Source organism: Triticum dicoccoides, chromosome 7A (assembly GCF_002162155.2).
Source record: "Triticum dicoccoides isolate Atlit2015 ecotype Zavitan chromosome 7A, WEW_v2.0, whole genome shotgun sequence".
NCBI lineage: Eukaryota > Viridiplantae > Streptophyta > Magnoliopsida > Poales > Poaceae > Triticum > Triticum dicoccoides.
In genome coordinates, this window is record NC_041392.1 from 619,776,906 (window position 1) to 619,799,135 (window position 22,230).

Consider the following 22,230-nt stretch of genomic DNA (forward strand, 5'->3'; position numbering starts at 1 on the left):
CTTCACGGAAACACCAATTTCTTCACTTTCAAAGTCTTCATGGAAGTCTTCAGAAATACCAAAATCTTCAGTCGAAGATGTTCATTTTTAGGGGTCGACTTTTCCTGTAAATATCAAACTCCTCATAGACTTATAGACCTGTGTACACTCACACACGCATTAGTCCCTTAACCTATAAGTCTTCAATACACCAAAATCACTAAGGGGCACTAGATGCACTTACAATCTCCCCCTTTTTGGTGATTGATGACAATATACGTGAAGTTTTCAACGGGGATAAACATATGAAGTGTAAATACTGATATTGAGGAATTTGATTGCAAGATATAGAAGAACTCCCCCTGAAGATGTGCATAGTGAGGAATTTGCTTTTGAAGCAATGCACACTTGAAGAGTTGAATCATGGAGATCTCCCCCTATATCTTGTAATTCATACATGCATTTAACATATAATATGAAGAATTTGAAATGCATGATGAAATATGGTGTCTGATGAAATTCAGCATGCGTGCAATAATATTAACGAGGAATAAGCATGCAGAATAGTGCATCAAGAGTATCAGAGCATAGTGCATCAAAAGTATCAGCGCACCATCAGGTTTAAGATTACAACTCGATCCAATAAAGTTTCAGAAGAACGAGAGTTATAACTTAGCAAAAAAATGCCCCATATAGTAGACCCGCTTGAAGACTAACTCATATTTCTCCCCCTTTGTCATTGAATGACCAAAAGGATCAAAAATGAGGACTAACGCCCCTGAAGATAATCATGTTGATGAAGGAGCGCCAGCATTGTTGGGGTCGTTGGTTGATGTAGGGCCTGCCGCAGTGTCGTCCAAATCTTCATGTTCATCAGTGTCGCGCGATGAAGAATATGAGCTGGCCACAAGAGAAGTAACCTTGACCTTCTTGAATTTCTTCGGTGGAGGTGCAGACCGGTCAAAATCTTCATTAAGACCCATGTGAACAGTTTGTGTGGGGGACTGAGGAATTTGCTGTAGAGGAGTGAACATTGGAGAGTTTGGATGCTGACTTTCCCAGAATTCATCACTGATTACGGGTGTGGAGCAGCCAATGTCCACATCTTCATCTTCCATTTCTTCAATGCCAGCCTCTTCAGCTGTGAACTGAGGCATAGGCGAGGAGATGATAGGTGTTGAAGGAATCGCATCCACTTCAATTTCTTCATCCAACGGTTCAGACGAAGCAGCAGAATGAGTTCCTTCATCAAATTCGCTGGGGATCACATATTCTTCATCAAAAGGAACAAGGTCCTTTGATGGCCTGGTTGAGATGGGAACAATATCAATCGGATTTGCAAATGAACTTGTCATAGGCTTCATTTTCTTCAGAGCTGAAGAATCTGAAGCAGCTGATGCTTTCCTTTTCTTCACTGCAGCACGCTCTGCAGCCTTGGTCTTCTTCACATCTGATGCAGATGGAAGGATTGGAGTTGGTGTTGGTGCAGGAGCAGCTGAGGAATCTGGTTGATTTTCTTCAGGCACAACTGATGCAGTTGCCCTGATTTCTTCAGTTTCTTCAGGCGGACCACTAGTGGGTGCCTTGGCAATTTCTTCAGTGGCTGGAATGCAGTCATCAGCCCTGGAACTCACATTTTCTTCAGCAGCCTGATTGTCATCAGTGGTGCTGGCATTTTCTTCAGTAGTCTGAGCAGATGCTTCGGCCTGAGGAATTTCCTATTGCATTAGGGCAGCAACATTTGAAGTGAACTATTCAGTTATCTTTACAAATCTTACTTTGGCTCCTTGCCAATCAGCATAGTAGGCTTTGAAGTCATCGCTGAGGGTTTTGATTTCAGATTGGATTTTTACAAGTTCATCAGTTGTCATAGTGACAACGTTGTTCTTCAGAAATTTCTCCTTCTTATACTGTGCTTTCTTGATCTGCCTGGCCTTCTCAAATTTCCACTTTTCTTCTTGAATGAAGTGGGTCAGCATGTGACTTTGGCCAGGAGTCAGCTTGAAGTCAGGCAAGGGAGTGTTGGGATCCTTGTGCCAATCATCAATGTAGTCGAGGATCAGCTTGGGATCCAAAAGCAGTGGCACCTCTGATCCTTTGGCTCTAGCGGCCCTGACTTGCCTGTCTCTGATGATTTCTGCAAGTTCATCATTATCAGCTTCGTCTTCATCAGACGGCACTTGGAAAGCGACTTGCTTCTTTTGAAGACTTGGGCGTGGACCTCGTCCAGCAATGGCCTTTGTCTTCAGCAGTGAGGGGCCAGCTGAGGAACTTGGTGCAGCTGAGGAACTAGCTGAGACACCTGAGGCAATGGAGATGCCGGCAGTCCTTTGGCACGAAGCGAGATGCACAGGTGCTGAGGATTTGGTCGGAACAGCTGAAGGCTTTGGCGGAGGAGCTGAGGACTTTGGAGGAACAGGAGCAGCATGAGGAATTTGCCGTGAGGGCTTTGAGGATTCTGGCCGTGAGGGCATTGCTGAGGAACTTGGCCTTGAGGGCATTGTTGGTGAAGCACTTGGCTTGCGCGCAGGCTTCTTTGACATAGCCTTCTTTGGCTTGACAACAAAGGCCTCAGCAGAGGCAGCAGCAGCAGCAGAGTCTTCATTAAATTTCCTCACTGCTTCTCTAGCTTGCTTAGCCAACTTGCCTTGGCGCTTGGCCCATTCATCAGGATAGTCCTCACCGCGCTTGAGGCTGGTGGGATCTGCTATTTGGCCAGGTGCCAGTGGTGCTCTTGGGCATGGAGGATTGAGTGCGAATTTCTTCATGTACTTAGGAGTAATATATCTGTACTCCCTCCATTCTCTTGCCCATCTCCTCTCTATCTTCTGAATGCGCACTTTGCGCTCATTCTTGGTTTCCTCAGTAGGTGTGCAGCACCCAGCATATATGTCATCAGGGATTTCAAACGCTGTATTTACCTCAGGCCTCTTTCCTCCCTTCTGTGGCCTTTTACCATCAGCCATTTTCTTCAGTTGAGGAATTTGAACAATTGAATTCTCTAAAGAAGTATGCAACTTTTCTTTGAGGAATGCTGCAAATGAGTTAAGTTGATGAGAACCTAGTGATTCAGTAGCTGACATGTGTACCTGTGAACAGAGTATAGTTGCAAGGAATTTGGAGAGGTCATATGCGTTCTCAGAAGGTTTTTTTTAAAGAACAAGTTTGAGGAATTTGACCAGATGAGTCTTGAAGATTTTCACTAAGTGTTCTTTGTCTTAGGTTCCAGAGTTGTATAGATCGAAGATCCACACAATTGAGGAATCTTGAAAAAAAATGATGCTTAGAGAAACGAATCAAGAACAGATGACTTTGTGAGGTGTTCAGTGTGTGAAGATATGAAGAAAAACACTTTTGAAGATTTTGTAGATAATCATCCGAATCAATGAGGGCAGTAAAAGTAACTTTTATTTACCCTGGACGAAGAACACGATGAACTAGAGTGAGGAGATGTGAAGTTCATCTGTGCAGATCTTCCACGCCCTAACTTGGCGGAGGAAGACGGCGGCGGCGGAGTGAAGATGTCCGCGGTCGGCACGAGTACGTCGGTGACGAGGTCGAGGCAGTTAAGCTCTTCCTCACCGGCGGCGATGAAGTAGCGACGGCGCTAGGGTTTGAGAAGCTCGAGCCGGAGAGAGAGGTCGAGCGGAGTAAAAGAAGTAAGGAAGGGAAGGAGGGGTATTTATAGCCACGGTGAAAAACTGCTCGCCCGAAGAAATTGGACGAACGTGCCCCTGACCCTTCTTATTCGCATGACATGTGTCACCCACGTAGTGAGAGGTGGAGATTGTGTTAGATCGTGGGTGAGTGGATAAGTGTATTGTGGGATGCGGAACGGTTTGAGCGGCAAAGCCGAAAATTTAGATAAGATAGATTTTAAAGTTCCGTTCGCAATTTCTTTAGCTGACAAGGACACAGTGAAGATTTTGAACGAGTTTCAGATAGAACGCACATGAAGAATTTGTGAATAGATTGGGTTGAGTATAGACCCACTGTATAAGAATGATGATTTCAGACACTGCGTATAATTATCGTAGGGTTCTAAGAATCAAATTCTTCATTAATTTCTTCACACTAAGAGTGTTATTCTTCATTGATTGAAGTAAAACGTTTCTTCATGTGTTGCACATCTAAGTCATCAATTTTGTATAAGTGTTAGGATGAGTGTCCTTTTCAAAGAACATTCGAAGATTCTAGGATATTTAGCTCACACCGCAACTTGCTAAATCTCTTCTCATCCAAGGGCTTTGTGAAGATATCGGCTAGCTGTTCTTCAGTCTTCACATGCTCAATAGAAATGTCGCCCTTCAACACATGATCACGAAGAAAATGATGACGAATCTGAATGTGCTTTGTCTTTGAGTGCTGAACTGGGTTGTGAGAAATCTTGATGGCACTCTCATTGTCACAGAAGAGAGGTACATTCTTCATGTTGACGCCGTAGTCCTTGAGAGTTTGCTTCATCCATAGCAATTGGGCACAGCAAGAACCAGCGGCAATGTACTCAGCTTCAGCAGTAGATAGTGATACGCAGTTCTGTTTCTTCGAGGACCAACAGACCAAGGATCGTCCGAGGAAATGACATGTACTAGATGTTGACTTGCGATCCACACGATCACCAGCATAGTCAGAGTCAGAATATCCAACAAGATCAAAAGCCGAGCCCTTGGGGTACCATAATCCAAGTGTTGGTATGTGAGCTAGATATTGAAGAATATGCTTCATAGCCTTATGGTGTGATTCCTTCGGTGCAGCTTGAAATCGGGCACACGTGCAAACACTAAGCATTATATCTGGCCTAGATGCACATAAGTATAATAAGGAACCTATCATGGAGCGGTATACCTTATGATCGAAGTCAATACCATTTTCATCAGTGCACAGATGGCCATTTGTGGGCATAGGAATTTTGACGCCTTTGCAATCTTGCATGCCGAATTTCCTCAGTACGTCCTTGAGGTATTTCTCCTGAGATATGAATATGCCATTGTGTTGTTGACGAATTTGAAGACCTAAGAAGAATTTCAACTCTCCCATACTAGACATTTGATATTCTTCACTCATCATATAGGCAAATTCATCACTATAACGTTGGTCAGTACAGCCAAAGATAATATCATCAACATATACTTGGCACACAAACAATTCACCATCATAAGATTTAGTGAAAAGAGTAGGGTCAAGTGAACCGAGTTTGAAGCCTTTCTTCATGAAGAGTTCCTTCAAAGTATCATACCAAGTCCGTGGGGCCTGCTTGAGGCCATAGAGGGCCTTGTTGAGTCTGAAGACTTTGTCAGGATTCTTTGGATCTTCAAAACCTAGGGGTTGAGCAACATATACTTCTTCCTCAAGCTTACCATTGAGGAATGCACTTTTCATATCCATTTGATATAGAGTGATATCATGATGGTTAGCATAAGCAAGTAATATGCGAATAGCCTCAAGTCTAGCAACAGGTGCAAAAGTTTCATCGAAATCAATTCCTTCAACCTGTGTGTAGCCTTGAGCTACAAGTCGTGCCTTATTCCTCACCACAAGGCCATTTTCATCTTGCTTGTTGCGGTAGATCCACTTTGTGCTGATGATATTGTTCTTTCGAGGATCTGGACGTTTGACCAGTTCTCAGACATTGTTGAGATCGAACTAATGTAATTCTTCTTGCATGGCCTGAATCCACTCAGGCTCCAGAAATGCTTCATCTACCTTAGTTGGCTCTGTAATAGAGACAAAGGCATACTGCCCACAAAAGTTAGCCAAATGTGAAGCTTTTGAGTGTGTGAGAGGACCTGGCGCTTTGATGTCATTGATGATCTCTTCAACTTGCACTTCTTTTGCAATGCGAGGATGAGCTGGTTGTCGTTGAAGAGTTTGATCAGCGTTTTCTTCAGCACCATTTTCTTCAGCATTTTCTTCAGGTGCATTAGCTCGACGTTCTTCATGTTCCGGAATGAATTCTTCAGCAGATTCTTCAGTAGGAATGACATCCTCAGTAGCCTTGACCTTGATAGTTTCCTCAGGTGTTGGTTCATCTATCACAGTAGGTAGGTGCTCTCTTTGCGAGCCATTAGTTTCATCGAACCGCACATCTACAGTTTCAACAACTTTGTGAAGAACGTTGTTGAAGACTCTGTAGGTGTGCGAGTCCTTTCCGTAACCAAACATAAAACCTTCATGTGCTTTCGGTGCAAATTTTGAGTTGTGATGAGGATCTCTAATCCAACATTTAGCACTGAAGACTTTGAAATAACTTACATTGGGTTTCTTATCAGTGAGGAGTTCATAGGCAGTCTTGTTGAAGAATTTGTGAAGATATACTCTGTTGATGATGTGGCACGCAGTATCAATTGCCTCAGTCCAGAAATGACGAGGCGTTTTGTATTCATCAAGCATAGTGCGAGCCATCTCAGCAAGAGTCCTGTTCTTGCGCTCCACGACGCCATTCTGCTGAGGAGTGTAAGGAGCAGATAACTCATGAGTGATACCAAGTTCATCAAGATAGTCATCGAGACCAGAATTCTTGAACTCAGTGCCATTGTCACTTCTGATGTGCTTGATCTTCACACCAAAGTTGGTTGAAGCCCTCGAGGAAAATTGTTTGAAGACTTCCTGCACTTCATATTTGTAAGTAACAAGGTGTACCCATCTGTAACGAGAATAATCATCAACAATAACGAAGCCATATTGAGATGCTTCATTTGAGATAGCAGAATAATGATTAGGACCAAAGAGATCCATGTGAAGCAATTCAAATGGGCGAGTGGTGGTCATGATAGTCTTTGCTGGATGCTTGGCCTTGGTTATCTTCCCAGCTTCACAGACTCCGCATAGGTGATCCTTGAGGAATTTGACATTCTCGATGCCAATGACATGCTTCTTCTTCGCAAGCGTGTGCAAATTCCTCATGCCTGCATATCCAAGTCATCGATGCCAGAGCCAGTCTTCTGAAACTTTTGCAAGTAAGCACACGGCTGGTTGTGGTCCTGTAGAGAAATCAACAATATACAGGTCTCCTCTCCTAAAGCCTTCGAAGACTTTGGAATTGTCAGCTTCCATAACCACAACACAACGGTACTTGCCGAAGACAACAACCATATCAAGATCACAAAGCATTGAGACAGACATAAGGTTGTATCCTAGGGACTCAACAAGCATGACTTTGTCCATGTGTCGATCCTTTGTAATCGCAACCTTACCTAGACCCAATACCTGACTTTTTCCTTTGTCAGCAAAGATGATATGCTTCAGATGCGACGGAGATAATGGAGCATCCATCAATAGATTCTTGTCACCAGCCATGTGGTTTGTACATCCACTATCGAGGACCCACTCAGTGGCTTTGGATTGATCATCCTGCAGATGAATTAGTGCAACTTACAAACTCATATACTTCATCAGTGAAGAATATGACATCAATTCATCAGATCAATTTCATCAAGTAAAAGAACTGATAAAGCAATATGAGGACGTGAGAAATGAAAGTTCATCTCTTCATGATTAGCCTGCGTCCTATCAGGCATGCTCAGGTCTCCAGCAAATTCTTTAGACGATTATGTGCGTCTAGAGACCTGACCCTACAGAAGAGATTAGTTCTTTTTCTTCACCACCCACATCTGAAGGGGTAGCAAAGAGTTCATCATTCTACGAGCTCCATACGAGAAGGATGGCATAGAAGCCAATCCATTTCGTTTCACATAAGATGGGTTAGAGTAAGCATATGAGTAAGCAGAGAAATTCTTCGAGGACTTACGGACATAATGATTTGAAGAATAATGCACATATCCATAATCCTTAGATCTTCCCTGCGAAACAGACGGGGTAGCATGATGATGTTCATATGAGGACTTTGATCCATATGAGGAATTTGGTCCGTACGAGGAATTTGATCTGGGGTTCCTGTTCTTCACAGGTGGCGTCATGATGACATTCACTTGAAGATTTTCAAGGCATCTTTTGGGAACCCAGATTTTCTTCATCGGGGAGCCGTTCCTGCAGTTAGTGCCAACATATCTAGCAAATACTTCACCATTTTGATTTTTGAATAGCTTATAGTTGGAGTCAATTGACTCATCATTAGAATGAGGAGATTCACATGCAAATCCAGATAAGTTAGATGGATCAACTGGAGGTCCCTTTGCAGCAACCCATGTAGTTTTGGGGTACTGCTCAGGCTTCCAATATGTACCATCAGCATTGAGTTTCCTCTCAAAGGCGATACCCTCTTTCCTAGGGTTCCTGTTGAGGATCTGCTTTTTAAGCACATCACAAAGAGCCTGATGCCCTTTGAGGCTTTTGTACATGCCTATCGTGTACAATTCCTTCAGCCCTGCATCGTCAGTGATACTAGCAATGTCCTCAGATGAGGAATTAGTGATAGCAGAGGCATGTGAAGAATTTGAAACATTAGCAGCATTTGAACATTCAGGTGAAGAATTAGCATATTCACGTTCAATGCACTTCAAGCATGGAGGAACAAATTCTTTCTGAGAAGCGCTGATTTGTTGAGAAAGTAATGAATCGCGCTCCTTCTGAAGATCTTCATAACTCACTCTTAGCTTCTCAAGGTCTTCCTTTCTTTGAAGAAATTCATAAGAAAGCTTCTCATGATCCGATAAGAGAGTGTTATGATGACTTTGAAGTTTGTCAATCTTGGACTGAAGTCTCTGAATATTTTCAGTCAAAGTTTCAGTGCGATCCATTTCTTCACCCAACATATCATCACTTTTATTTAGCATGTTTTGAACCTTTTCTAAAGCCCTTTGTTGTTTTATAGCAATCTTAGCAAGTTTAGAATAGCTGGGCTTAAGGTTTTCATCACATTCATTATCACTTGATTCAGAGGAGGTATATTTGAGTACCTTGGCACCCTTTGCCATGAAGCAATAGGTGGGAGCGTAGTTATCATCCCCTTCATCAGCCTTGTTGGTGAGGTCATTTTCCTCAGTGTTGAAGATAGACTTGCTGACGAATGCAGTAGCGAGAGCAAGGCTCGCCACTCCGGATTCGGACTCCTCAGATGACTCCTCTTCCTCATTTTCTTCAGATTCAGCCTCAGAGTCCATTTCCTTTCCAATGAATGCCCTGGCCTTCTTGGAGCTGCTCTTCTTGTGATATGAAGGCTTTGAGGATTTTGATGATGAGGATTTTGTGGATTTCTTCCTTTTCTTTGCATCATCAGAACTGTAATCCTTGTATTTCTTCTTCTTTGATTCCTTTTCCCACTAAGGACAATCTTGAATGAAATGTCCAGGTTTCTTGCATTTGTGACAGAGCCTCTTCTTGTAGTCACTGGATGAGGAATCATTGCTCCTTGAGGATCTTCCAAGGCGACCACGTCTTGAGAACTTTTGGAACTTCTTCACGAGCAGAGCCAGATCATGGCTCAGTTCTTCAGGATCACCAAGGCTGCTACCAGAGTCTTCATCTTCAGACTCAGATACTGCCTTGGCCTTCAGTGCACGTGTTCTGCCATAGCTTGAACCATAGAGATCTCTCTTTTCAGCAAGTTGGAACTCATGAGTATTTAGCCTCTCGAGAATATCAGCGGGATCAAGTGACTTGTAATCAGCACGTTCTTGTATCATCAATGCCAGAGTGTCAAATGAGGAATCAAGCGATCTCAGCAATTTCTTCACTACCTCATGGTCGGTGATGTCAGTGGCACCAAGTGCTTGAAGCTCATTTGAAATGTCAGTGAGGCGATCGAAGATTTGTTGAACATTTTCATTGCCGAGTCTTTTGAAGCGGTTGAAGAGATTGCAAAGAACATCAACTCGAGAGTCACGCTGAGTTGAGACTCCTTCATTCACTTTGGACAACCTGTCCCAGATAAGTTTCGCTGTTTCCAAAGCACTCACTCTGCCATACTGTCCTTTGCTCAGATGGCCACATATGATATCCTTCGCTTGAGAGTCGAGTTGCTTGAATCTCTTCACATCGGCAGCATTCAGAGAAGGTGTGACTGAGGGAACACCATTTTCCACAACATACCAGAGATCGTTATCAATTGCTTCAAGATGCATTCATATCTTATTCTTCTAGTAGGGGTAGTCCGTCCCATCGAAGGTAGGACACCCAGAAGAGACCTTGATCATACCTGCGGTCGACATAACTAAAACTCCAGGCGGTTAAACCAAAATCACACAGAACAAGGGAGTACCTTGCTCTGATACCAATTAAAAGTGCGTTATATCGACTAGAGGGGGTGAATAGGCGATTTTTATGAAATTCTTCACTGAGGAATTTGCCGGTGAGGAAATTCCTTAGCGAAGAACTACTAGCAGCGGAATAAGTACTCAAAAGTAAACACAATAGAATATAAGGATAATCATCATGATGAAATGAAGACAGGCACAGAGTACAGGAAGCGTAATCACAGGATAACACAGGATGAAGACAAATAGACTGAAGAAATTGAACTGAGGAAATTGAGAAAGTCTTCAGTCAAAGTCTTCAAACACAGATATGAACAAACATACAACACAGTTATGAGGAAATGAAAGAGTTGAGGAAATAGAACCAGTAAGCTTGGTGAAGACAATGATTTGGTAGACCTGTTCCAACTGTTGTCTCAGTTGTACGTCTGGTTGGAGCGGCTGAGTATTTAAACTCGAGGACACACAGTCCCGGACACCCAGTCAAGGACACTTAGTCCAAGACACCCAGTCCTCACCGTATTCTTCTTGAACTAAGGTCACACAGACCTCGTCCAATCACTCGTGGTAAGTCTTCAGGCGACTTCCAAACCTTCACAAACTTGGTCACTCGGCGATCCACAATTCCTCTTGGATGCTCTAGACCATGACGCCTAACCGTCTGGAAGAAGCACAGTCTTCAAAGATAACAAGCGTCGAATCCACTCAGGATCAATATCTTTAGTGATGCTCAATCACTTGGGGTTTGTAGGTGTTTGGGTTTTGGATTTTTGGTTTTTCCTCACTTGATGATTTTCGCTCAAAGTCTTCGGAGGATGGGTTGCTCTTAAATGACAAGTGTCAGTTTCTCTCGGAGCAGCCAACCAGCTAGTGGTTGTAGGGGGCGGCTATTTATAGCCTAGGGAGCAGCCCGACATGATAAGACATAAATGCCCTTCAATGATATGACCGTTAGGTGGATAGATATTTTGGGACAGCTGGCGTATAGCACAGCAACGGTCGGAATTTTGAGTAGCAAAATTCTCAGGGCTATCATGTTCCTCACTGTGTAGGCAATCCGCACTGGCGAATTTCTAACTCCTCAGTCAGGACAAATTCCTCAGAGACCAGAAGAACTTCATCTCTGTCACTGAAAAAATTGACTGAACTGTATGAGATTTCCAATGGCTTCACTCGAAGGGATTGGTAGGTGTAGGATTTTGAGTTGAGCATCACATGGAAATTTTTCCTCAGTATTTCCTCGACCCCCTTTAACAGTACGGTGTTTCCTATGACTCAAGAAAGAGAAAAACAAAACTATGAAAACGAAAGTCTTCAAGCTTCATATTCCTCGCATGAATATCAAGTCTTCACAGACACACCAATTTCTTCACTTTCAAAGTCTTCATGAAAGTATTCAGAAATACCAAAATCTTCAGTCGAAGATGTTCATTTTTAGGGGTCGACTTTTCCTGTAAATATCAAACTCCTCATAGACTTATAGACCTGTGTACACTCACACACGCATTAGTCCCTTAACCTATAAGTCTTCAATACACCAAAATCACTAAGGGGCACTAGATGCACTTATAGTTCGCCTGCGTCCATTTGGGTCGGCGCGGACAAAAATGGCGGCCCAACGCGCCGACCCAAACGGACGCACATCCGTTTTTCGTCTGCGAGTGACCCATTCCAGGCCCAATTTTGCGCGGACACGAAACGGACGCGCGCGCGCCTACTCCTCTCCCTGGGCCCGCCTGTCGGTGGCAGCCACCACCATTTCCCCCCATTTTCCCAAAAACGCTCTCGCCCGCGCGCGCCCCCGCCCCCCAACGGGCCATGGAGGACGCCATCGACCTCGACCTCGATGCCGCCGACGGCCTCGCCTTCCTCGCCTCGTCCGGCGCCGTCGCCTCCTCTGGGAAACGCAAGCCCCGTGCCCCGCGCAAGACCGCCGCGGTGACCAAGCCGAAGAAGGCGCTGACGCCCAAACAACGGGCAAGGGAGTCGGCCAAGAGGAAGGGCCGGAGGCACACCGCGGACGCGAGGGATGAGGCTGCTGCGCAGGCCGCCGCCGCGCAACAGGAGTTCACCAACGCCTGCGTTGCCGCGGCAACGAGGGAGGCGCTCTACATGCTTGGGGTAAACCCTAGCCAGCAAAACCTCGTCCAAGCCGCCATCGCCGCGGCCAGCACCGGCTTGTCGGCGTTTCCTCGGATGGTGATGCCCGACTGACCCCGCGCATTGGCTTGCAACCCGGTCCCCGGCTTCCACGTCTACCCGCAGGCCTCCCGCCTCTCCGGGGAGTGCTCACCCAACATGAGCGTGGTCGCTCCTTCCACGCCCGCGCCCGCGCCCATCAACCTCAACGCCACCCCAGTGGTCGGTGGCTCGTCGTCCGGCGGCATGAGGAAACGCGCGCGACAGACGCCGGCCGGCGGTCTCCCGAATGCCCGTAACCTGTTCGAGGAAATGTCGCCCGCCGTCGACGAGGACTACATGCAACACCTCATCTTCGAGGGTGGTGCGCCGGGCGCTGGCTACGATCCCGAGGAGACGCAAAGCCAGGACGGCCGCGGGGCGTTCATGCCGGCCGCTGGCTATGATCCCGATCAGGCGGCCTTCATGCGTGATCAGGTCGGCATCGACCAGGACGGCTTCCCCCTCGACCACGAGTTCTCAGACGACTATGGGCTAGAGGAAGAGGATGAGTGCGACGTCGAAGTGGAGTCTTTGTTCGAGGACGAGCTCACCAACCAAACCGTCGGTCCTAAGCCGAAGCGCAAGAGCAAGCGCACGAAGGCGTACACAGCTGCTGAGGACAAGCTTCTTTGCGAGTGTTGGCGAGACATTGGACAAGACCCAAAGACGAGCGCCGAGCAAACGCATTCAACCTTTTGGACTCGTGTGCACCACGAGTTTCATGAGTGCAAGAAGTTTCCACCCTACCTGTGAGCACGCGCGGGTGGGTCTCCATTTCCAAGCGGTGGAGGGTGATCCAACAAGAGTGCAACAAGTTTTGCGCCACCCTTAAGAGCGTCAAGGCCCGCCCCGTGAGCGGCATCGGCGTGCAAGACATGGTATGATAGCAAGCAAGCCGCCCTCTTTTGTGCCATCAAGATCATCCTTTTACGTCTTCATTTTGCTATCACTTGCCCATATGCTTGCATGGAAACATTTTATAGGCATTTCAAGCTTTGGAGGCATTCAAGGTTCAACACAATGGCAAGTGCTTCAACCTCTCCCATTGCTATCAGGTCATCAAGGACGAAGAGAAGTTCAAGGCACAATATGCCGCGCTCAAGGCACGTGGGGGAAGGGCGCCGTGGAGGATGTTGGGGAGGGCGAGCCGGCACGACCGCGGGGGAAGACCAACTCCAAGAAGGAGGACAAGCGAGATGCGGCCACCAACGCCTTGATCGCAAGCGTGGACGGCATGATGAATAAGAATGACTCAAGAGAGGAGGAGCGTCGGCATTTCAAGGCGAAGCAAAATGGATGCTTTCATGGAGATCCAAAGGAGGAGACTTGATCTTGACGCCGAGAAGCAAGCCAAGATGTTCGAGCTCGAGGCGGAGAAGCAAGCCAAGATGCTAGAGATTGAGGCCGCCAACGCCAAGACAAAGGCGAAAGAAGTGGCTCTTGCAAGCATGATGACCGGGGTGGAGATCATGAAGGTGGATCTCAACGCCTTGTCGCCAAGGAAGAGGCCGTGGTTCGAGAAGATGCAGGCCGACATGCTCAAGTTCGACGACGAGTGATCTATGACGTCGAGGGGCCATCTTTTTTGTATGCCGGCAGGTGTGCCGGCATGACCACGGGAGCCGTGATGGCGTGGTCGAACTCAAGTCCCATCATTTTTTGTGTGCTGGTATGTGTGCCGGCCGGCTGGCAAGTGCGCCAGCATGAACTGTGGTGTTTTCTGAAGTCGGCATTCTATGCCGGCGCTGACATGGTGCCGGCATGAGACATGGCCACTGGCATGATCGGCCGCGGGCCTTTTTTATTTAAAAGTTGAATACGGATATGAAATGGATCGGCGCGTTGGGCGCATTGCCGACCCAAATACAAAACTGGGCGGACGACGGGCGGACGACCGACCTAAACGGATAAAAAGCGGACAAATGCGCCGTCCGTTTGGCTCTCCTCATCGGAGTTGCTCTAAGATTGGTCCAAACCGTCGCACGCTAGTCATGGAGTTTGTTCATTTTGCCTGGTCGTGCGCTGGAGTTGGCCTCACTCGCCCGTGACTTCTTCAGGCCCGGCCCGACCAATCAGACAAATCACAGCACCGACGCCACCGCACCGCAGCATATTCTTGGAGAAATCAGCCTCCACGCCGCCGCCGTCCACACCCGGAGACGTCGCGTCCCGTCGAACCCAGCACACTGACTCCGGAGTCCACGCCCGCTGACACCCCGGCCCCGCCCCACCCCATCCACCCATCCCATCCAATCATCAAATCGGGGAGGAGGCCGCCTCCCTCCCTCCCTCTCTCTCTCTCTCCATCTCTATCTCTCTCTATCTCTTGAATAAAAGTCGCGATCTTTCCGACGGAACCGACGCCACCGCAGCGGAGCATCAAACGGTTTTGCTTCCCCGTGAGCCGTGACTCTCCTCTTCTCCTTCCAACGGGAACGCACCACCGCATCTCCATCTGCCTCCTCCTCCTCCCCGCGCGATGGCTTCCGGCGTCCACGCGGCGGCGGACGGCGTCGCCGCGCTCGGGATCTCCCCCGCCGGCGGCGAGTGGGCCGGGCCCTGCCCCGCGCTGCGCCGGAACCTGCACCTCCTCTCCCACGACCAGGTGACTAATCATCTCACCCCGCCGCATCTTGTAGCAGTCATTCGTACTAGTACTACTAGTAGCATATCTGCATATCCTGTAGCCGTTCGTTCCTAATAATTCAGTTTTTCTTCTGGACTGCTATCGCGCATACTTATAAAAGTTAAAACAAACATTGTGAGTTGCGTAATGCTTTGGGCGGCGGAGTTTGCGGAATTTCTTAGGATTCGGCGCAGCATTATCTTATAATTTAGCGCTGGCCGGTACGGCCAACTACCTCGGCCTAGTTCCCTCACGTGGTGATGGTGATGGCTTGCTGTTGCCCACTCCTTGCAAGTTAAAAGGTCTCTTAACAAAGTGCGGTTTTGTCCTTGCTGTACTTCATCCTGCACTACCGAATCTGAACATTGACTTGACGGGCAGTGCATTGCACACTTCGATTTTGTGCCTAAAAACTTGATCCCGAGCCGCCATGGATTATGCGCATTGTTTGGGTTTGTCTTCTTCTCTTTAATACCTTTTCTTTTTGCCTCCTGGGTGATTCTAGGTTGAGCTTGCAAAGATGCTGCTGAATGAAGGACAGGGGCACTTGTTTGAACACTGGCCAGAGCCCGGTGTCGACGACAACAAGAAGAAAAGCTTCTTTGACCAGGTGTGTGTCTTTGTTGTATGTCCATGAAGTATTCCGTCCCCTTCAGTTACATGGACGTGCATACTTATCATGGACCCATGGAATATCTACTCACTACCTACCAAAAGATATAGTTACTTTGTTGTGAGAAGCTTTAATATCAGAGGCACCTGTGAACTTTGTCTGTTACTAGCCTTCTGTTGGAAGTCAGCGAATTTCATAAGCAGAACTGGCACAAAAACAAAGATTGTTGTTCTTTTCCTGCTAAAAGTTTCCATTGCCTAGGTTTGCCGACTTAACTCAAGCTATCCTGGTGGGCTGGCAGCATACATCCAGAATGCCAAAAAGCTTTTAGCAGAGTCCAAGGCAGGACAAAATCCATATGATGGTTTCGCACCTTCTGTAAGTCTTGCCATGCACCATTTTCTCATGGATTTGTTGGGGTCTTCATACACACTTTCTTGTGTTGTATGCCATGTAATTTTTCAATTCCGAATACTCAGTTGCTCCTTTTCTTTCCGGCTCTGAACCATGGCGTACTGATTTGCCTCCTTATTATCTGAACGAAGTACATGGTGTTAACAGATGAACTGTATTTTTAGGTTCCCTCGGGGGAAGTATTGACGTTTGGTGATGACAATTTTGTTTCACTGGAAGCAGCTGGGGTAAAAGAAGCACGCAATGCTGCATTTGTTCTTGTAGCTGGTGGTCTTGGTGAAAGACTTGGTTACAAAGGAATTAAGGTAATGTGGCTTGAGTTCCTGATAGTATACTTACAGCCAAGAATTGGAAAGACTGTCATGTTAATGTATCACAGTTGAAATTTTGTATTCATGATTTGCAAGGGTAGCAGGTATATACATCAATTAGCTCTTCAGAATCATGCTTTAGAGCATCCATTTCCCTAGGTGTTAAGCAGACGCTAAAGACAGAGAAACTGGCTAGCACCAATGCTAAGGGATGCAAGAATAGGTGCTAAGAGAAAAGAAAAAAAGCTTAGCATCAATGCTACGCCAAATAAATTACTTTTAATTAGCTTATCTATATGAAATTGTAATTTAAATGACAAAACTGAAAGAACTTGGCATTGGTGCTATGGGGTAGAAAAAACTTACATAAGTGTATGTAGAGAAATCTGATTTATCCATCTTGGCACTTAATTTAGAGAAAAAAGTGGGATGTGGGTGTTCTTAGCAGATATATTGTTTTGCCGTCATGCAGCTGTGGTACTGATTGTGTTATTTTATTACAATATTTCCACTTTCACACACTATGTACCACAGCACATTTTTATCATTTGTTGGATAGCAGTATTGCACATCGTGCCAAACACAGAACTTTTTGCTTTTGGACTGTACATCAGGTGATTTGTGTAGGTCTTGTTTCATCCTGTAATTACAATTTGAACATGTAACATATTCCCTATGGAAATCTGTTATTCTGTTGGTTGACATTGACATCAAGCAAACTTCTGAAAGTACCATTTTGTTAACCATTTCATTGCACAGGTAGCACTCCCCAGGGAAACAACCACTGGGAAATGTTTTCTTCAACATTACATAGAGTCTATTCTGGCTTTACAAGAGGCGAGCTGCAAAATGGAGGGTATGTAGACTATGATCCTTGCCATTGTTGATTAGTTTTCTCACCAATACTTCGTATACTTCCTATGATACTTGTCACTGTTGATCATTTCGCTTTAGTTTAACATTTTCCTGAAATGAACTACCATTCTGTAGAACGATGATCTTTGTATTGTTTTCATTACTATGGTTTCTGTTGGTTGGTGTGGCTGCTCGAATAGGCTGACTTGAGCCCGTAGAAGTAGCTTGAATGTAAAAAAAGGGATGTTGTTCAAATATACATCACTTATTATGTTAGGCTGAGGTACATCATTGGATTGGTACTGCTAATTTCATGCTGCCTCCGATCCATAATAAGTGTCGCAGTTTTGAGCTAACCCTTATTTTGGATCGGAGGAAGTATTATTTACTTATATAGACTAGACCAAGATGAACCTAGGCCAAATTAAAGACCTGAACCAGATAAGTTAAACCAGTTTTGTTTGGTCTCTGGTTTCTACATTCAGTCTGCACATTGATAGAATGCAATTCTACCTCTCCTTTTCACAACCTGATAGAGCTTTAGACAACATGTTGGATAAACGTATATTATGGTTTCTTGTGAATGGCTCATCCAGCATGATTTTAACTGTTTATTTTAATTATTTCAAAATTCTCGAATTTAGGGCCTGAAGAAAATCCAGACATTTCTTTAATTGATTAATTTTTCATTCTTTGAGTATGCAGGCGAATGCCATACGAAGATCCCATTTGCTATTATGACTTCCGATGATACGAATGCACTGACCATCAAGCTTTTGGAATCAAACTCGTATTTTGGAATGGAACCATCACAAGTGAAAATTCTAAAGCAGGTGGTCTTTTCTTCCATGAGCTTCTTAGGGGCCAAAAACATACACAGCTGTTACTGTTGGTGCTGACTAATGCTTATTTGGTTTAGGAAAAAGTGGCATGTCTAGCTGACAACGATGCAAGGCTTGCATTAGATCCAAATGACAAGTACAAGATTCAGGTTGCTAATTTCATATGATCGCTTATACTGGGGTTTAAAATGTATTATTGTTGTTTTCATCTTCTCGAGTTTGCACTTCTCTTACTTCTAGTTTTGTGATTCGGCAGACAAAGCCACATGGGCATGGAGATGTTCATTCTCTTCTTTATTCAAGTGGATTACTCGAGCAATGGTATGCCTGTTGGTTCAAGAACTGGATGCATTTTTTCGTTGAACAAACTTTCTGAATGAGACAAGTTGCCTTTTTGAAGGCAATTACTCGTAACTGTTATCATTGATTCATTTGAAATAGTTTAGTAAAGTAATCAATCAAACTTCAACCCTGCACAAGAAAACATTAGGATCTTTTTTTTATAATACTTCACATTCTATTGACAGGAAGAATACAGGACGGAGATGGGTTCTCTTTTTCCAGGACACAAATGGATTGCTCTTTAATGTTTGTACACTGCCTTTTTCTACTGTATTATAATTAGGAATACTGTAGAGAGCCAGGAACTTAGTTCTACCATCTTTTTGTAGGCAATACCATCAGCATTAGGTGTCAGTGCCACCAAGGGCTACAATGTTAATTCTCTTGCAGTTCCTCGAAAGGCAAAGGAAGCCATTGGTGGAATAACCAAACTTACTCATGTTGATGGTAAAGTTGCCACTTTCACCATTTTTTTACTGGCTTTCACCATATTTAATGGGTAAACATATGTGGAAACTTTGATGCTTTTCTGACAACTGGGTCAATAATATTATGAATCAATAGTGATTACAGATTATATCAGTACTGCTGGAATCAACAAAAAGTATCGTTATATTTGTCCAAAATATCTATATGATCCCTATTCTTCAGCTTGTTCTGTGCTGCCATCTAACATATCAATTCTGATGGAAGAATGCATTTTCATGTGTATTTATGTTCTGTCAAATTTGACTTGGATCCGTTCTTATATGTAGGTAGAACAATGGTGATCAATGTGGAGTACAATCAGCTTGATCCACTCCTTCGTGCAACTGGGCATCCTGATGGAGACGCAAATTGTGAAACAGGCTATTCTCCATACCCTGGAAATATAAACCAGGTAATATTGCAAACAGATATATTAGAACAGTAGGGATGTGTCAACTTCCAAATGATCCTTTTCTTCAACAGGTCTTAAACACTCAAAATTTGGTGCTTAACATGGCCTGTTTATTTAATATCATCAGTGTGATCTTTTAGTCTAGTATCAATACTTTGTTGTCAGTTTTAGAATGCATATTGTCTTGGAGCTTCACCTTTTTGTAATGCTAACTTTATGCCGCCCTTTTGCAGCTGATACTCGAGCTTGGACCATACATTGAGGAGCTCAAGAAAACACATGGCGCCATTTCTGAATTTGTAAATCCAAAGTAAGTATGCTGCCATGTGCTGCCTCCAAGGATGTATTTTACAATGCTATTAGGGCGACAAGTACGTGTCCAATTTCCATTTAGTGGTATAAGTTGTTTCTCTCAGTGGTCATTTAAGTTGGGAGAATGAACTTGCACTTGGTTTTGCTCTTTCTTTCTTTAACCCAATTTATTGGCGAATGTTCTTTCTTAATTTTACTTTATGCAGCTCTTTTTATAAAAATAGTTCTTTTTGTTGGTGTTGACTTCAATAGTGTACATAAAGATAACATGTGTTTTTGTAGTATCTTTGTAGATGCATCATTGATTAAAAGTTTATAACTAATCTCACAAGCACAGTATACTAGTCTTAATGCCGTTCATATGTCCCGATGTGATTGTGAGTTTTGTTGACACAACTTTGTGTATCTTATACTAACTTTATTATACTTTTGTCATTTTATTAATTTAGGTATACTAACTCTACCAAGACAGCATTTAAATCCTCCACTCGTCTTGAGTGCATGATGCAAGACTATCCGAAAACACTACCTCCAATGGCAAAAGTTGGGTTTACGGTAAGAAACAACATATCTTCTCATCATACTATGGTCCTTACATTGATCATGTTAGTAATCTGGTTATAATTCAGATGCAAAAGAAAAAAGGTTTTCTCTCTTGGTGCATGTTTCACATCCCTTACCTTCATTCTTTGCCATTTTTAATGTAGGTGATGGATGCTTGGCTTGCATATGCTCCTGTAAAGAACAATCCTGAAGATGCAGCTAAAGTATGATTTTTGGCCCTTCCTTACACTGAAATTTATATACTGCGTGTTGCATCTGTACTTTTGAACTTGCATATGAAGAATTTATGCTTGGTAAGAAGAGTGTTTCTGGGTTTGCTCTTAGTCTATGCCCAGTTGATGAATTATGATCGAGGTTGAAGTGTGTATGCCAACAGACATGTTAGTTGACAGTATTAAATTTGCTTTATTGTGACACTCTGAGAACCAAAGTTTCTCTGCACTTTTGAACTTGCACATGAAGCATTTATGACTGATAGGATGAAGACTTGCTCTGAGTTTATCTGCTTGCATTGATGAATTATGATCCTGGTTAAAGTATGCATCTCGATGGCCATGTTGGTTGTCAGTATCGATATTGTCTCGCTGCGACACGTTGAGAACTAAAGTTGCTCTTCACCCTTTGATGGTGCCATCTGTATTTCATATGCACATTTATGTCACTATCCCCAGTTTAAAGTTTGCAAGAGGTTGCCATTTATTATACAGATATCGTGCAAGAGTTGTAGTTTGACTTCTAAGCAGTCTCTGATACACCTTTTTGTAGGTTCCAAAAGGTAATCCTTTTCATAGTGCAACCTCAGGAGAGATGGCAATTTACAGGGCAAACAGCCTTATTTTAAGAAAGGTGATGACACTGCCAGGCACTTGCTCCTTGTCAGCTTGTTTGCGTTCCAGCTCAACAAGCTCCTTTCCACACCCTTTCTTTTTCCAGGCCGGTGCACACATATCTGACCCTGTAGTCAGCACTTTCAATGGTCAAGAGGTAGAGGTCTGGCCACGCGTGGCCTGGAGCCCGAGGTGGGGTCTTACGTTCAAGGACGTCAAGCAAAGGCTGCACGGCAACTCTTCAGTTTCTCAGAGATCGGTTCTGGTCATCAATGGCCGGAACGTCGTCATCGACGGTCTTTCCTTGGACGGCGCTCTTATTGTCAACTCCGTCGACGAAGCAGAGGTAAGGCGGACATACACCGTGAAGCTAGAAAACTCTACCGAATCTATCTCCGTGGTTACCGTCATCTAAATGATCGAGTCTTTGTTGCCATGCTTGTTCGCAGGTGAAAGTCACCGGTCATGTGGAAAACAAAGGCTGGACTATCCAGCACGTCGACCACAGGGACACCTCGGAGAAAGAAGAGACGAGGATCCGCGGGTTCAAGTTTGAGAAGGTTGAGCAGCTGGAGGTGAACTACACCGAGCCGGGAAAGCATTGCCTGAGCCCATGAAGAGGCATGGATGGCTGGTGGTTGACATGGTCCCTCTGCCAATTTGCAGCTGGGAATAGTAAGTACATTACATTGTCCTCCCAGAATTGGGTGGCCTTCATTATTAGTGTCATGTGATAATAGCAATAAGCTGGAGCCATTTCTTTGCCTCCCACTGTAATAATAAGGAGCAAAGCTGCTTCAGCAACCAGGCCGTTGCTCATGTAAATTTGTATAACTGATATTTATTTATAGTCGCCGTTCGTTTCTTCTTTATGTAAAGTAAAACAATGTTGATATTTCATATTGGGATTTGAGGCTGGTGTACTCAACGCTTTGCACCGAATAGAATAAAATTGTTGAGATTGTTGCTCTTGCGTCCAAGCATGGTGGCCCTCTCCGCAACGTGCATAATCGACATTTTCTTCTCTGTTTTTTTGTAAAGTTTGCGGGATATTTACGCGTTCCAAACTATGATTTTCTTGGCCATTTTGCTGCTTAATAAGAAGATGGCAAAGGTTTTGCAAAAAAAAAAAGGCAAGGGAGGGGTATGTGTGGCTGTGCCATGCCCATGGAAAAGAGCTGGACTTTTTTCTTGATAAAGAATAGGGAAAGCTGGACGAGGACCATGCCTGCTTGCCATTGCCGTTGCCCCCTTTGTAGATTAGATTCTTAAAGCATCAGCCTCTTAAGTCCACACGATCAGATCACCATTTTTGTCCCCTAAAGGAAAAAAG

At 44.6% G+C, this 22,230-nt stretch overlaps 1 protein-coding gene across 1 annotated transcript; it reads left to right on the forward strand.

The window, feature by feature from the left end:
• Positions 1-14,790: 14,790 nt before the first annotated feature.
• Positions 14,791-21,872, forward strand: LOC119329157 (UDP-sugar pyrophosphorylase). The gene is made up of 17 exons (XM_037602162.1): positions 14,791-14,916; positions 15,443-15,547; positions 15,812-15,928; positions 16,129-16,269; positions 17,035-17,131; positions 17,836-17,963; positions 18,050-18,121; positions 18,229-18,293; positions 18,500-18,560; positions 18,644-18,761; positions 19,070-19,194; positions 19,428-19,504; positions 19,956-20,061; positions 20,214-20,273; positions 20,836-20,916; positions 21,004-21,243; positions 21,347-21,872. Exons 1-17 carry the CDS (start codon positions 14,791-14,793, stop codon positions 21,512-21,514), a joined length of 1,887 nt encoding a protein of 628 aa, XP_037458059.1. The 3' UTR covers positions 21,515-21,872.
• The last annotated feature ends 358 nt before the right edge of the window (positions 21,873-22,230 follow it).